The 15051-nt window shown below is 38.8% G+C and overlaps 1 protein-coding gene across 2 annotated transcripts in view; it reads left to right on the top strand.

Moving 5' to 3' along the window:
- SGCG (sarcoglycan gamma) overlaps positions 1-15051 on the top strand; it is a 29369-nt gene that overhangs the window by 11693 nt on the left and 2625 nt on the right. For both annotated transcript variants that reach the window (XM_065901927.1, XM_065901928.1), the window contains exons 4-7: positions 424-511; positions 5914-6033; positions 7315-7387; positions 14801-14924. In XM_065901927.1, coding sequence (XP_065757999.1) covers positions 424-511; positions 5914-6033; positions 7315-7387; positions 14801-14924 — 405 coding nt within the window. The remainder of the gene's footprint in view (positions 1-423; positions 512-5913; positions 6034-7314; positions 7388-14800; positions 14925-15051) is intronic.

Genomic DNA, 15051 nt, shown 5'->3' with positions numbered 1-15051 from the left:
GAAAATAAGTAATACGGTCTTTATTATAGAAGAGCTAACCATTCTCTGATTTATTTTTTAAAATATATCATATCCTGGACATAAACTGTGAGAAATGAAAATTAAATTTTTTTGAAAAGACCAAATACCGATTAAAACCTGATTGTTTCAGATCTTCACATTGAGAATCGACCTGGTGTATTATAAAATGTAGATGGGCTCTGTAAACCCACGAGGTTATTATATTTTGTGGGGAAATAATGCATTTACCCCATTCACATAATATAATCCAAGTTTGAAAAAATTTAGTCACAGTTTATAAGGTCATAGGATCTGTGATATTGGAAAAATTATTTTCTATAAATCCTCAATTTATATACAAATATAAAAGTATAGTCATTTTAGATAGTATACATTTAGCTCACTGTGTAAATCCATTTTTAGGACTCATCTCTGCTTCTGCAGTCTACACAGAATGTGACCGTGAATGCACGCAACACAGAAGGAGAAGTCACAGGCAGGTTAAAAGTGGGTAAGTTCAGCTTCATCAGAGTGCTTTGAGTGTGTGTGTGGTCCACAAACAATTGTGCCAAATGGATATATTTGGTTTTTTCTTCTAAAGTATTCAGAGTTACTTATGAGCAATCAGAGTTTGAGTTTTCTAAATATCATGCTGTGTTGACCACAGAGAGTTCACCTGGTGGGAGGACAGTCTGAAGTATTTTAATTGAAGTTATTTTGATTCCAAGAAATAGAGGACCATTTAAGGTAGTACAAGAAGCACAGTGATTATTGCAGGATACAAAATAATCTTGCAGAGACAGAGAAAAGAAAACAAAGTAGTTGCGCTCAAGGAAAAAAAGACCCAGGGCTGAGAGTCAAAGTATTCCTCCTCTCTCTTCCTCTACCCATCCTTCTCTCCACCATGTTTCCTTCCTTTCCGTGTGTGTTTGCCCATGATTTTCACTTGGGTATTGTGATTACATCAGTCCTAACTCTACAGGACTCTCTGGTCCTTCCTCTGGTTGACTATAGTTCTCAATACCAGCCATCTTAGTCTTCAGTGTCTTCAATTCTGAACTCACAACAAAGTACTCTAATTGGCCCAATCACTCTGTCCAACCAACTGCCCTGGGGTGAGCCATGTACACCCATCTGACCAACAAATAAGATCAGAGAATATGGTCAAATGGAAGCAAGGTCCCATGGAATCTTGCACAGAGCAAAGGGATTAGAAAGAATAAGTATCAATGGAAGAAATAACAAAAGAGCAAACAGATGGTGAAAGGAATATATATTTGGATTGCATATGTATACATGTATACATATATATGACTCAGTTATACATATACATGTATCAATTCAGTTCAGTCGCTCAGTGTTGTCCGACTCTTTGTGACCCCATGGACTGCAGCACGCCAGGCCTCCCTGTCTATCACCAACTCCCAGAGTTTACTCAAACTCATGTCCATTGAGTCGGTGATGCCATCTCCAACCATCTCATCCTCTGTTATCTCCTTCTTCTCCCACCTCCAATCTTTCCCAGCATCAGGGTCTTTTCAAGTGAGTCAGTTCTTTGCATCAGGTGGCCAAAGTATTGGAGCTTCAGCTTCAGCATCAGTCCTCCAATGAATATTCAGGACTGATTTCCTTGAAGATGGACTGGTTGGATCTCCTTGCAGTCCAAGGGACTCTCAAGAGTCTTCTCCAACACCGTAGTTCAAAAGCATCAGTTCTTCAGTGCTCAGTCTTCTTTATAGTCCAACTCTCACATCCATACATGACCACTGGAAAAACCATGGCTTTGATTAGAAGAACCTTTGCTGGCAAAGTATTACCTCTGCTTTTTAATATGCTATTTCAATGGCATTATTTTAATGGCTACATAATATTCCAAAGAATGTACATATATAATAACCTGATTATGTAATATTCACATATTGTAGTTAGGTTACTCTATTCATTCATTATCACAGTTCTTAATTCAGGCCACTCATATACTTAGTAGGTGTTTTCAATAAATGTTTATTGAATGAATGGAGGAGTGAATGAAAGATTGTGTAGTATGGGATGGGCTGAAAAACCAGCTGGGAGAGAGTTTTAGGAGATGGAATGGGGTAAGATGACCTGTCTAGGATGCTCCAAAGTGCACAGGGGTTTAGATATAAGTCTGAGCTACACAATGAGGGATTTGGGGTCATGGAGAAGATCATGGATGGGAAACAGATTCAAAATTTAGCAGCCAAAACAGAGGAGAGAATTTTAACAAAGAAAGTCAGGAAGAAAAATTAAGGGGTTAGCAGCTTTATTCACAATAGTCAAAACATGGAAACAACATAAGTGTCCATCAGTGGATGAATGGATAAAGAAGAGGTGGTACATATACACAATGGAATACTATTTATTCAGCCACGGAAAAGAACAAAATAATACCATCTGAAGCAACATGAATGAACCTAGAGGTTGTCATACTAAAGTGAAGTAAGTCCCAAAGAGGAAGGCAAATACCATATGATATCACTTAAATTTGGAATCTAAAAAAAATAATAATAAAATACGATACAAGTGAACCTATCTATGAAACAGAAACAGGCTCACAGACATAGAGAACAGATTGTGGTTGCCATGGGGGAGGGGACTGAAGAGGGATGGATTGGGTGATTGGGGTTAGCAGATGCAAACTATTACCTAGAGAACGCATGAACAACAAGGTTCTACTGTATAGCACAGGGAATTATATTCAATATCCTGTAATAAATCGTAGGGCTTTCCTGGTGGCTCAGTGGTAAAGAATCCACCTGTCAATGTAGGAGATGTGGGTTTGATACCTGGGTCAAGAAGATCCCCTGGAGAAGGAAATGGCAACCCACTCCAGTATTCTTGCCTGGAGAATCCCATGGACTGGGGAGCCTGGCGGGTTACAGTCCATGAGGTTGCAACATGAAGTCGGACATGGTTTAGCAACTAAACAACAAAAACCACAATAAACTGTAATGGAAAAGAATATGAAAATGTATGTATGTATATGTGTATATATACATATACATATATATATAACTGAATATATATACATATATAACTGAATCTCTTTACAGCAGAAGTTACAATATCATAAATCAACTCTACTTCAATAAAATAAATTTTTTAAAACAAGGGGTTCATCCACAGTGCTGCTATAAACAGGACTGGAGCCTTTTCCTGGTTATTTAGGTCCGTGAACTCATGCATGTAGATGTAAAAGACTAGCCTAAAGATTAGAGTTAAGCTACACAGATAAGGATCATTGACTCCAACCCTATAAAGCTGAAGTAAATAATGCAAGATTACTCTGAAAAATTAGTAGAGTGAACTTAACTGCAGTTTTCTACTTCCACTCCAATATTTGTCTGGTACCATATCTGCAGCAGTAGAATAAAACCTTCCTAAAGGACTTTGTAATGTTTGTTTTTAAATGATGCTCTCTTAAGTTAAAGCTAGCATACTGGGGAGGGACAGTGTTAATGGGTTATATTGTGAGTTAGGAAGAATTTGATTGTGTTTTTACAAGAAAAACCCTTGAGCCAGTTTCGCAAACTGAATTCATCAGACCATAAAACCTGCCTTTATTTACTTCCTTTATCTTTTATTTATTTCCCTCTTTGTTTGAACCAAAGCCTTTCATTAGGAATTTTATTTTACCAAATAGCTCTTTCTTTATCACGAAGAAAGTATTTGAGTTTTGTTTCTTAAAGGACGTGGCTGCAAATGAGGGTGACATGTTCACTTCTAATGCATGCCCAGCAAGGTTATAAAATCTAGTAGACTCTTAATAAAAGTTAGAAGATTTAGTTATAAACTCACTTATTTTAAGAGGTGATTTATTCCTATGGCGGACCTGTTGTCACATGGAGAACAGTTTCTTTTGAGGTGGAAAACATGTTTAAACATGTTTAAACACTAAACATGTTTCAGTGTCTGTATTTTTTATAAAATGAAGGTGGAACTTTATTCACCTCTGTGTCTTTGCTGGGGTAGCCCCTCTACCTGGAAGGTCTCATTCTCCCCTCATCAGGGAAACACCGATGCTTCCATGTCAGCCCAGACATTTTCCCCCCAGGGTGTCACCCTGACCCCCCAGGAGGGACAGGAATTCCTTGTCGAGTTCTCACTGGACACTGTCCATGCTCATCTCATGGCACTTATCACATCGCCCTGGGCTTACATGCTGTTGTCCTCAGTGGACTGTGAATTCCATCTGCATCTCACTCATGCATATATATTCAATTCTTAGCACAGAACCTTGATCATAAGAAATATACAAGAAATTTGTATCGAATGGAAGAGACTCACTCTCTTGCATTTTCTTTGATTTGAGGGTTTACTTGGCTCTGTTACTCATGAAAACTATGCAGCTAAACTCATTTGTTGACTATTTCAACAATATATATGAAGTAATGGTTACAGAAAAAAATATGTCATTTAGTTGAGCCCTTTTACTTAATAAATTTCCCTCAAATTGTTATATGAACCTCCAGGGAGCTAAACAGTGAGCTCTTACTGGATAAGTTACTCCAGTTTTTTCATCTTGATTTTAAGCTCAAATAACATCAAATTCATCACTTAACGCAGATCAATGTTTATATGATAAATATATCAGATATATCAGTGACCCAGAAGAGGTAAATAGTGACACTGAATCACAGGGTAACTGAGTTTGGGGGAAAGCTAAGAAGAGCAAAAATACAGGCAACCAACAAAAAATAAAGCAAGCCTTCCTAAAGAGAACAGAGATAAAACATAGAGGGAAAAAAATGACCTCCACTTTATAACACATGCACACACACACATACACATATTTAAATGAAGCATGTGTGTGGAGGGTTTTGAGGTACAAATCAGAATATGTATTGTGACAATATCCAAAACTGATTAACGTATTAACTGAAAAACTTCTATTTAATTTCTAGCAGATCCCCCTCAACTTGAATGAATACTGTGACGGACACAGGGACACATACACAAAAGCTTTAGGTATCCATTTAACAATAAACTTACTTTTCTAGATAAGACAACAGAGCCAACAAAAGAATTCAGGAACACTTGAACAAATGCTGAATGCTGTGTTCTAGAGAGATTAATCTGGCATTAATCCATCATGCTGGGTTAAGGTGCAGGGTTGGAAGAACAAGAAGCACAGGGAAATTAGGAGACATAGAATAATGGATACCCAAGTGCACCAATGAGAGACTGAACGAGATCTCACCCACCAAAGGTACAGCATCACCAATGCCTGGCACTAGAAGCACCCATGAAACAAACATCTGCTGAGTCAGCCATGGGTTGCTCACAGTGGGTCTCAAGTTCATGAGAAAGGAGTCAGCTTGGAGGACAAAGTGATGCCCTGTCCCTGAAATAGAAGACACGGAGGAGACAGAAATGTCTGGGATGAAGGGGAAGGGCAGAAGTTGGAGGATGTATTTCCATGGTGATGTCTGTTTTCTCCAAGGAGTAGGAGGTGAGGGGTAGGGCAGAGGCGAGAATCCCAGTGACTCATTGCCTGGGTTAACTGTGTTCACTGAGATGGTCTTTCACAAGTCTCATATTTCAGAAAACAAAATCCTCAGTTGTCAATATGCAAAAGAATAGCAATTTAAGTAATCTGCATAGAAGAATTATATTATTTTTGGCAAGTTTTAAAAACTGGAAAAAATTAATTTTTAAATAATTCATTCACACATATATTTGATATAGACTAACACACATGTGATGTAAATTAATTTTAATAAGACTTAGGGTTAGGACTTAAAATTTAATCATAGAATAAAAAAAACTATTGGTGACAAATCCTAAATGTTCAGTGATTTTGTACTACTGCGTGACAGCACATGTAAAAGTAGTTTTTAACACTGCACAGAGTAAACACTTTATAATAAGCTGTTTTAATTAATTCTTTAGGTCCCCAAATGGTAGAGGTACAGAGTCAGCAGTTTCAGATCAACTCCAAGGATGGCAAACCACTGTTCACTGTGGATGAAGAGAAAGTCATGGTTGGTACAGATAAACTTCGAGTAACTGGTAGGTATAGCTCTTTATTTCTGATTAAGGAATAATTGACAAACAACATTAGTTTCAGGTGTACAATACGTTGATTCAATATTCATATATATCGTGAAATGATCCACACTAAGTCTAGTAAATGTCCATCACCACACATACTTACAAATTTATTTTCTTGTTATGAGAACTTTTAGACGCACTCTCTTAGCAACTTTCAATTATACCACACGGTATTTTTAACTAGGGGGCTTCCCAGGTGTCTCTGTGGTAAAGAACAAGCCTGCCAGTGCAGGAGACTTGGGTTCGATCCCTGAGTCAGGAAAATCCCCTGGAGAAGGAAATGGCAACCCATTCTAGTATTCTTACCTGGGAAATCCCATGGACAGAGGAGCCTGGCTGACTACAGTCCATGGCGGCGCAAAAGAATCGGACAGGACTTAGCGACTAAACAACAGTTGCTTTCTAGTTTTAAAATAAGCCTGAGTATGAGAGATACACACACCCCAGTGTTCACTGCAGCACTGTTTACAATAACCACGATATGGAAGCAACCTAAGTGTCCATCAACAGAGAAATGGATAAAGATGAGGTATGCATATACAATGGAATATAACACAGCCATTAAAAAGAATGAAATAATGCTATTTGCAGCAACATGAATGAACCTAAAGAGTGTTATATTGAGTAAAATAAGTCAGACAGAGAAGAAAATATATCATATGACATCCCTTATATGTGTAATCTAAACAGAAATGATACGAATGAACTTATACAAAACAGAAAGAGACTCACAGACTTACAGAATGAATTTATGGTTGCTGGGGGGAGGAGAAGGACAGGGGAAAGGGATAGTTACGGACTTTGAGATGAACATGTACACACTGCTATATTTAAAATGGATAACCAACAAGGACCTACTGTATAGCCCAGGGAACTCCGTTCAATGTTATCTGGATGGGAGGGGAGTTTGGGGGAGAATGGATACATGTATATGTAAGTCCACATAAAACTACCACAACACTGTTCATCAGCTATACCCCAAAGAAAAATTAAAAGTTAAAACAAACCTGGATATTTGCAACTTCTTTAAAAATCATATTTTGTTTATAGGAACCTAGTAAAATCGTGGTGTTCTTGGAAAAGTAGGAAAGCAGTTATGCCTATTTTGTCCCACTTCTCAAGCGTCTATACGAAGCCAACAATCAGAACCTACGTGTCCCGTAATATGCAGTATAAAGGCTTGATTTGTTGACCGTTGTTTACTTTTGTAAGAATGCTGCACCTTTGGTTTGTGTTTAGGGCCTGAAGGGGCTCTTTTTGAACATTCGGTGGAGACGCCCCTCGTAAGACCCGACCCACTCCAGGACCTCAGGTAAGAGTTTTGTTCAGATGTGAACAAACTGATTATGTGCTGGGGTAACACTTTAGCAGATACTACCAGGTGGTTCCTTATTCCTTAAGTTGTCCTTATTCTGATGACCTCCCACCCAGGACAGGTCATTTCTGACAGAATCCAGAGGAAGGGTGAACGTCCTTGTGCGTGTCCCGTCCTCCCATCTCTGAGATGCAGGACTCGTGACCAGCCCTGCCCCCGCCCCAGGACAGCCTGCACTGTTCTGGTGGACTGTTTCCTCCTCCAGAAAACCTCAGGGACTTGGCTAAATGCCACTATTTTATTTATTTTTTCCTGGCTTTTTTTTATTGTGGTAAAAATACACATAGAAAATTTATCACTGTAACCATTTTTAAATGTATAGTTCGGAACATATTTATACTTTACATACTTAAAAGTTTTGTTTTTTATTTTCTATTATGGTTTACCACAGGATATTGAATATAGTTCCCTGTGCTCTACAGTTAAGACCTTATTGTTTATCCATCCTCGTAGCAGTTTGCATCCGTTAACCCCAAACTCCCAATCCTCTCTCCCTCCATCACCACTCTTCCCCTTGACAACCACAGGTCTGTTCCCTATGTCTGTGGGTCTGTTTCTGTTTTGTAGATGAGTTCATTGTGTCATATTTTAGATTACACATACAAGTGGCATCATCGATGGCTCAGCAGGTAAAGAATCTGCTTGAAATGCAGGAGACACGGGAGACGCAGGTTTGATCCCTGGGTGGGGAAGATCCTTTGGAGGATCACATGGCAACCCACTCCAATATCCTAGACTATTGCTTGAAAAATCCCATGGACAGAGGAGCCTGGTGGTCTACAGTCCAAAGGGTCGCAATAACTTGGACGTGACTGAGTCCACAACACACATAAGTGATATCCTATGGCATTTGTCTTTGTCTGACTAGAATATGTACTAAAGAGTAGGACAGTCTCTAGGTCCATCCATATAGCTGCATACGGCATTATTTCACTCCTTTGTGTAACTGAGTAATATTCCATTTTCTGTGTGTGTATGTGTAAATATACCACATCTTCTTTATCCATTCACCTGTGGATGGACATTGGAGGTTGTTTCCACAGTTTCTGATTACTGTGAATAGCATTGCTATTAAAGTAGGGGTGTAAATGCAGCTATTTAAAAATGCTTCGTTGATTCCATGTCAGCCATAGGAAAGTCCAGAATGCTCTCGGGGCACTTGGCCTGTGACCTAGTCTCTGTGGGTCTCCCTAGACTGGCATCCTGGGCGCCTCCCTCCTCACTCATCCTGAGACTGAGCAGCTGCCAGCTCCAAGCTCCACATTCCCACACACATTGTCCCACCTGATGGGGGTGCCCCTCCTTACCTTGGACACCCATGGATGTCTCCTTGTCCTCATGCTTCAGCTCACCAACCCATCGTTTCTCCCTGAAAATCATCAGCTGAGGTAAAACAATTGCACCTTTCAGTGAAAGAGAATTGTGTCCTATATGGGCTTAAAATGTCCAAAAGGCATTCTCAGAAATTTCAGTTTACATTACATTTTTTTTAAATATGTGCACTGTGAGTAGAGACAAGAGCATTACAAAACTGAGAACATGATGAATCCATATATGCAAAGAAATTGGAAACCTTTGATATATCTTTTTTCAACTATGGCAAAAAGCACATAAATTTTACCTTCTTAACCACTTTTAAATGTACAGTTCAAAGCCTATGGTAGGCTCACTGTTGTCAACCATCCCTACCTCCAATCGCCAGAATTCTTTCCATCTTGAAAAACTGAAACTCCACACCCCTTAAACAATAACTCCCGTCCCCCTCCCCAGACCCTGCATGCCACCACCCTGCCCTCTGTGTCTATGAATCTGAGGATTCTTGGCACCTCGTTTAAGTGGAATCATACAATATATGTCCTTTTGTGACTGGCATAATATCCTCAACCTTTGGTATATCTCTACATAATATCAAAATATATAAAATCACCTCGTTCCATATGTGTTTATTCTTTATACAGAGTCTCTGTGTGCCTGTGTGTATTTCACTGTATCACTGGCTACTGAATGTCCTTTACTGCTGCAACTGTTTATTCCAATAGTATATTTGTATTTTATAACAAAAACAAACAATAGTTTTAAAAACAAGTGTCTTCAAGTCTACAATGTCACTTAAAGTCACATTTAGAATTTGAAGTTGAAAAATATTCAGGTCAGCTAGCATATTCTAATATATTATGTATAACAGAGGAATAATGTAGAGTAGGAACTCCAGCTTTACAAACAAGCCTGGTGACCTTGGCCAGAGGCTATATTTTCTCATAAAAAAGTAGTAGTATTATACATCTCACAGGGTTCTGGGGAAGATTTAATAAGCTATGAAGTTAAAAATGTTTTGTAAACTGAAAGCGGAATACAAATAATCATTTTTATTATCATTATTATACCAACTAGATATTCATACCAAGTGGAATTAGAGTTAGGAAATTTGGCATTTCTCTTAATGTTAATGTCTAATTAAACATAAATCTAAAGCAAATGAGAGTTCAATTCATCTTACCCACTTAGAGAACATTTGCAGCATAAAATTAGATTGTGACTATAATTAAATTGTAACAGTTTCATTGATTTTGATAAAGGACCATGAGATCAATATTATAGAATTATTATAGTTAGGGAAGAAGAACATTTTATTTTTGTAGGAAAGAAACATGATTCAATATCTTTAAAAAGTAATGCCATGAGAAAAATTTTGTTATTAAAAATAATATAAATTGTAGAGCTGCCAAACCACTCTTCACAATGAACGTCACTGTTTTAAAAGTATAGGCCTCATAATTAAATAATTCGTCTTACATTTTTCCCATTAGGAAATAAATTTGCTGGCTTCTACAGCAGGCCTTTCCTGAAAAAGAAATGGCAGAAGAGTATTCTCTGACTTTCTAAAACGTGACACTCCCAAGTGTTACAACCAGAGTGATTGAGAACATAATGAAATTATAAGGAATTGCTTGAGGAATGGGGCTTGGATGGAAGACATGAACTAACAGGTTTTGAATGCCTGCCACTGCCAGGAAATGTGTCTGTACTGTCACATAATTTATTTTGTTTCCTCGTCAGCTCGACCTGAAAAGCATCAACTCAATCCCCATTTTACAAAAGAGAACACTGAACTCAAGGTAGGAGCACATTCTAAGGCACAAAGGAAAAAAGGCAGCCAACTCATGACTCAGCTTAGCTCTGGCTCCAAAGCCAGTGTACGCTCTGTTCCCACTTCCACCACCCAGGGGAACCCTTCAGTGGTTTACTCCCTGATTTACCACCAGACTCTGCTGACTGAGTGCATGAGAGTTGTATTGTCTTCTGTGAGTTCTTGCTATCACCTGTCTTTCCCTTTTTATGTCTATGTCCAGTAGCATTACTATTCCTGGCCTGAGTAAAAGATCGATTCTGGAATATTTTAACTGACCTATGAAAACTTTGTGGATGTTGTTGGGTTAAGATCATGAAGATCATTTATAAAAAGACTTCTGAAATATATATGTTTAAATATCACAATTTAAATTTTGATATTTGCTCAAATGGTAGTTATGAAAGGGTAACAGTTATTTTCTTTAAGAAAAATATATAATTGACTTGTATTTAAGCTAGACTTACATTTCTTAGGGCAAGGTCATCCTCAAGAGAAGTATGAACTGTAACATACCATTTTAAAGCTACTTGTCATTCATGCATGATATAATTCAATCTTTTTTTAAAAATTTTTTAAAAATTCAGCAAAAATGTATAAAGTGTGTTTATGTGCCAGAGTCTATATATCTATATCTATATATCTATATCTATATACATATATATATGTATATATATACATATATGTATATATGTATATATATATACACTGGTTCCACAGTGATAAAAGGCATGGTCCCTGACCTTAGTGAGTTTAAACTCTGTTGGGAGAAAGAAATGTGCAAACAAGTTACAATGACATCATTCATTGCGATGATGAAGGTGCAAAACGATAGTGAGGGCATAGGAGAAAGAGTCTAACTCTTCCTAGGGTGATCTGAGATGAAGTCACAGATAAGAAAGCTCTTGAATGGAAACTTAAGGAATCAGTAGATGTGGACACAGTGGGGCAAACTGCAAAGCCCCTACAACCCAGTAGGGATGTGATGGCAGAAACCATGCCTAGGACATAGTAACACATATGTTTCTTCATTAGATCAGTACAATGAACAGACATGGAAGTATCTGTTCCCATCTCAAACACTTGTAAATATTGGTTTCCTTAATAGAGTTTATAAATATCACTTAAGTAGAAACCAAGGAAGCCCATTCATTCCCAGGTCCCAGTAATCAAGTAGAAAATTCATTGTCAGTGCATGTGTAGCTCAGTCATGTCTGACTCTTTGCAACCCCATGGACTATAGCCCACCAGGCTCCTCTGTTCATGGGATTCTCCAGACAAGAATACTGGAGTGGGTTGCCATGCTCTCCTCCAGGGGATCCTCCCAATCCAGGGATCAAACCCAGGTTTCATGCATCTCCTGCATTGCAGGTGGGTTCTTCACCACTGGCACTACCTGGGAAGCCTATGGTGGAGTGGAAGCTAAGTCAGGGGTACTCAAGGAGAAATCAGGATTCCACAGAGACTAGGGGCTGGAACTTGAATATTTTATGGAGACTGAGATTGCAAGCTACAACCTAGTTTGTTTGAAATGCCCAGAGATATCTCATAGGTCTTGAGAAGATATTTCAGTATCTGGTAGGACTAAGCATGTGTGTGCATGCACGTGCACACACACACACATATGCTTACACACATACATACACACACACCCTCTCAGAGTTTTTCTCTCTCACCATTTCTCTGTCTGTTCTTGTTTATTTTTCCACGTGAACATTAGGTCTTTGATATCTGACCATGTTGAATGCATTCATGGAAATGTGTACTTCAGAGCATTCTCATCTCAGCCTTTTTGGGTAATATGGGTCTAAACCTGTGCTGAATTGAAATGTTTTGTCTTCAAGGATAGAAATGATGCAGAGGGGACGAGGTCTGCCTCTAGGAGCATTGCGTTGTGAGAACGTTAACAGCTAGTCATTGGTCCTGTTGAGGTCACTTGTGCTTTGAGAATGACCCTGGAAATGAACTCACTTTGGCGAGGGTCCCTGAAATGGGCCCAGTGGTGTAAGGTATTCACACCCTCCACTTTCCCCTCTGCCATCTTCCATCAGTCCAGGCAGGAAACACGCAGGCAGTTAGCAGTGGCCAGAAGGGGCCTCCACCTGCAGACCAGGTTCATGTAGGTACCATCATGTTTCCCCCAACACCTAAACCGAACAGAACTTGACCAATAAATTCCAGGAATATCTCTGCTTCTAACACTCAAAGTCATATTTTAGCATGTATAACAGGTCAGATCTTACATACTAAGAGGTACATAAGAAAAAGAAGCTTTATTTTCCATAACAAATAGTGATAGATGAGAAAACTTGCCAATTAAAGGGAGTAATCCACCTGATTTAAAGGTTGATCGGTACCACTCAGTCATAAAAAAGAACGAAATGTCATTTGCAGCAACATGGATACAACTAGAGATTATCATACTAAGTCAAGTAAGCCAAACAGAGAAAGACAAATAATATAGGATATCACTTATATGTGGAATCTAAAATATGACAGAAATGAAACTGTCTGTGAAACAGACTCAAGGACATAAAGAATAGACTGGTGGCTGCCAAGGGGGTTGGGGAGGGAAGGATTGGGAGTTGGGGGTTAGTAGATGCAGATTATTATATATAGGATGGATAAACAATGAGGATAAACAACTGTATAGCATAGGAAACTCAATATCCTGTGATAAACTATAATGGAATAGAATATAAAAGATTATACATATGTATATATATGTATAACTGAGTCATTTTCTATGCAGCCAAAATTATAAATCAACTATACTTCCATTAAGAAATTTTTTTTAAAGTCAATCAGTCACCTTAGATGCAAATTCATTAACAGGCACGTCTCGCCTCTTAAATGTTACCCTTTCTTTCTCCTACCACCTGCACTGTACTCTGACCCTGCAGTGGGATGGGTTCTTTTCTCCTTCTCGTGGACCTTTAAACATTCCAAGCAAGTCAGCCTTTCGCCTTTTGGTTGAGTCGGGTTGCAGCAACTGAAAAGCCTGTCCAGTGATCCTGTTGGGCCATCTGGTGGAAATACCATCAATTGTTTCCAGGCAGAAGCAAATAAGAGAAGTCCCCTGCTCCTGTGTTCCTGGTTCTATATCTGTGTTTGACTAAATCACAAGGAGCTGCTACTGAATCTTACAGAAACAAGGCCTGCTGAGGCCAGTCTCCACCCTGTCTATAAACTCCATTAATTAATCATTTTTCCAGGAGAAATCGCTGCATGTGCCCTGTAGTCTTCCCAAATAAAAAAAATTTAAAAAGCAAACAACAAAGTCCAAATCTTTGTGAACATGTAACAGATGAATGTGTTGCCCTTAAATTTCTCTTTTTCCCAAAGAAATTTGGGTTTTGGCTAAAAAGATAGTTTTCCAGAGATATTCACCAGTAGCACTTTCTTCTGGTGTGGCATGTCGTGGACGCTGACCACACTGTCTGGAGCTGCTTGCTGCACAGGGCTGTGATGGTCTAACGTTTGCATCAGTTTTCAGAGGATACTAATTTCATAGATTCTCACTGATGGAAAGTTAATTTCTTTACTGCACTTTATTTCTGGATTTATCAATGAAAATCAACCCTGAATATTCATTGGAAGGACTGATGCTGGAGCTGAAGCTCCAATATTTTGGCCACCTGATGGGAAGAGTCGACTCACTGAAAAAAAACCCTGATGCTGGGAAAGATTGAAGACAGGAGGAAAAGGGGACAACAGAGGATGAGATGGTTGGATGGTATCACCGACTCAATGGACATGAATTTGAGCAAACCCTGGGAGATAGTGAAGGATAGAGGAACCTGGCATACTACAGTCCATGGGCTTACAAAGAGTTGGACATGACTTAGTGACTGAACAGCAGCTGTTTGGTCCAACCCCATGAACTACAGCATGCCAGGCTCCCAATGTATGGCAAAAACCACAATATTGTAAAGGAATTAGCATCCAATTAAAATAAATTAATTTTTAAAAGTTTTAAAAAGAATGAGTGAATATACTATATATCTTACTGATTATATTCTCTATATGTCTCTATCTCTTTTGTAAGATACTATGTCTTACTGATTATATTCTCTATAATATTACTGATTATATTCTCTAAGATTTTTCTTCTCTAAGAATATCATCAGTAAAATATATAGTATATTCTCCATTGGTTGGGGGATTCCTGGGGTGGCTGTCTTTTATGCCATTTTTTTCTTGGTTTCCTTCCCTCATTTCAGACTAGAATCTCCGACACGGAGTCTCAGCATGGACGCCCCAAAAGGCGTTCACATTCAAGCCCCTGCGGGGAAGATCGAGGCCCTTACCCAGATGGACATCCTCCTTCAGAGCAGTGATGGGACGGTAAGTCCAGTGGACAGTGGGTGGTGGGGGCTCCCATTGTACAAGCCTCACATCCACTAAGTAATGATGACATTCACGTCCAATGAAGCATCAGCAAATTACAGTTTGTAAAGAGACGTCATGAAAG

The sequence above is a fragment of the Muntiacus reevesi genome, chromosome 11, assembly GCF_963930625.1.
Source record: "Muntiacus reevesi chromosome 11, mMunRee1.1, whole genome shotgun sequence".
Lineage (NCBI taxonomy): Eukaryota > Metazoa > Chordata > Mammalia > Artiodactyla > Cervidae > Muntiacus > Muntiacus reevesi.
The sequence above is the reverse complement of the archived record's forward strand: the minus strand, read 5'-3'. Positions and strand labels throughout refer to the sequence as shown.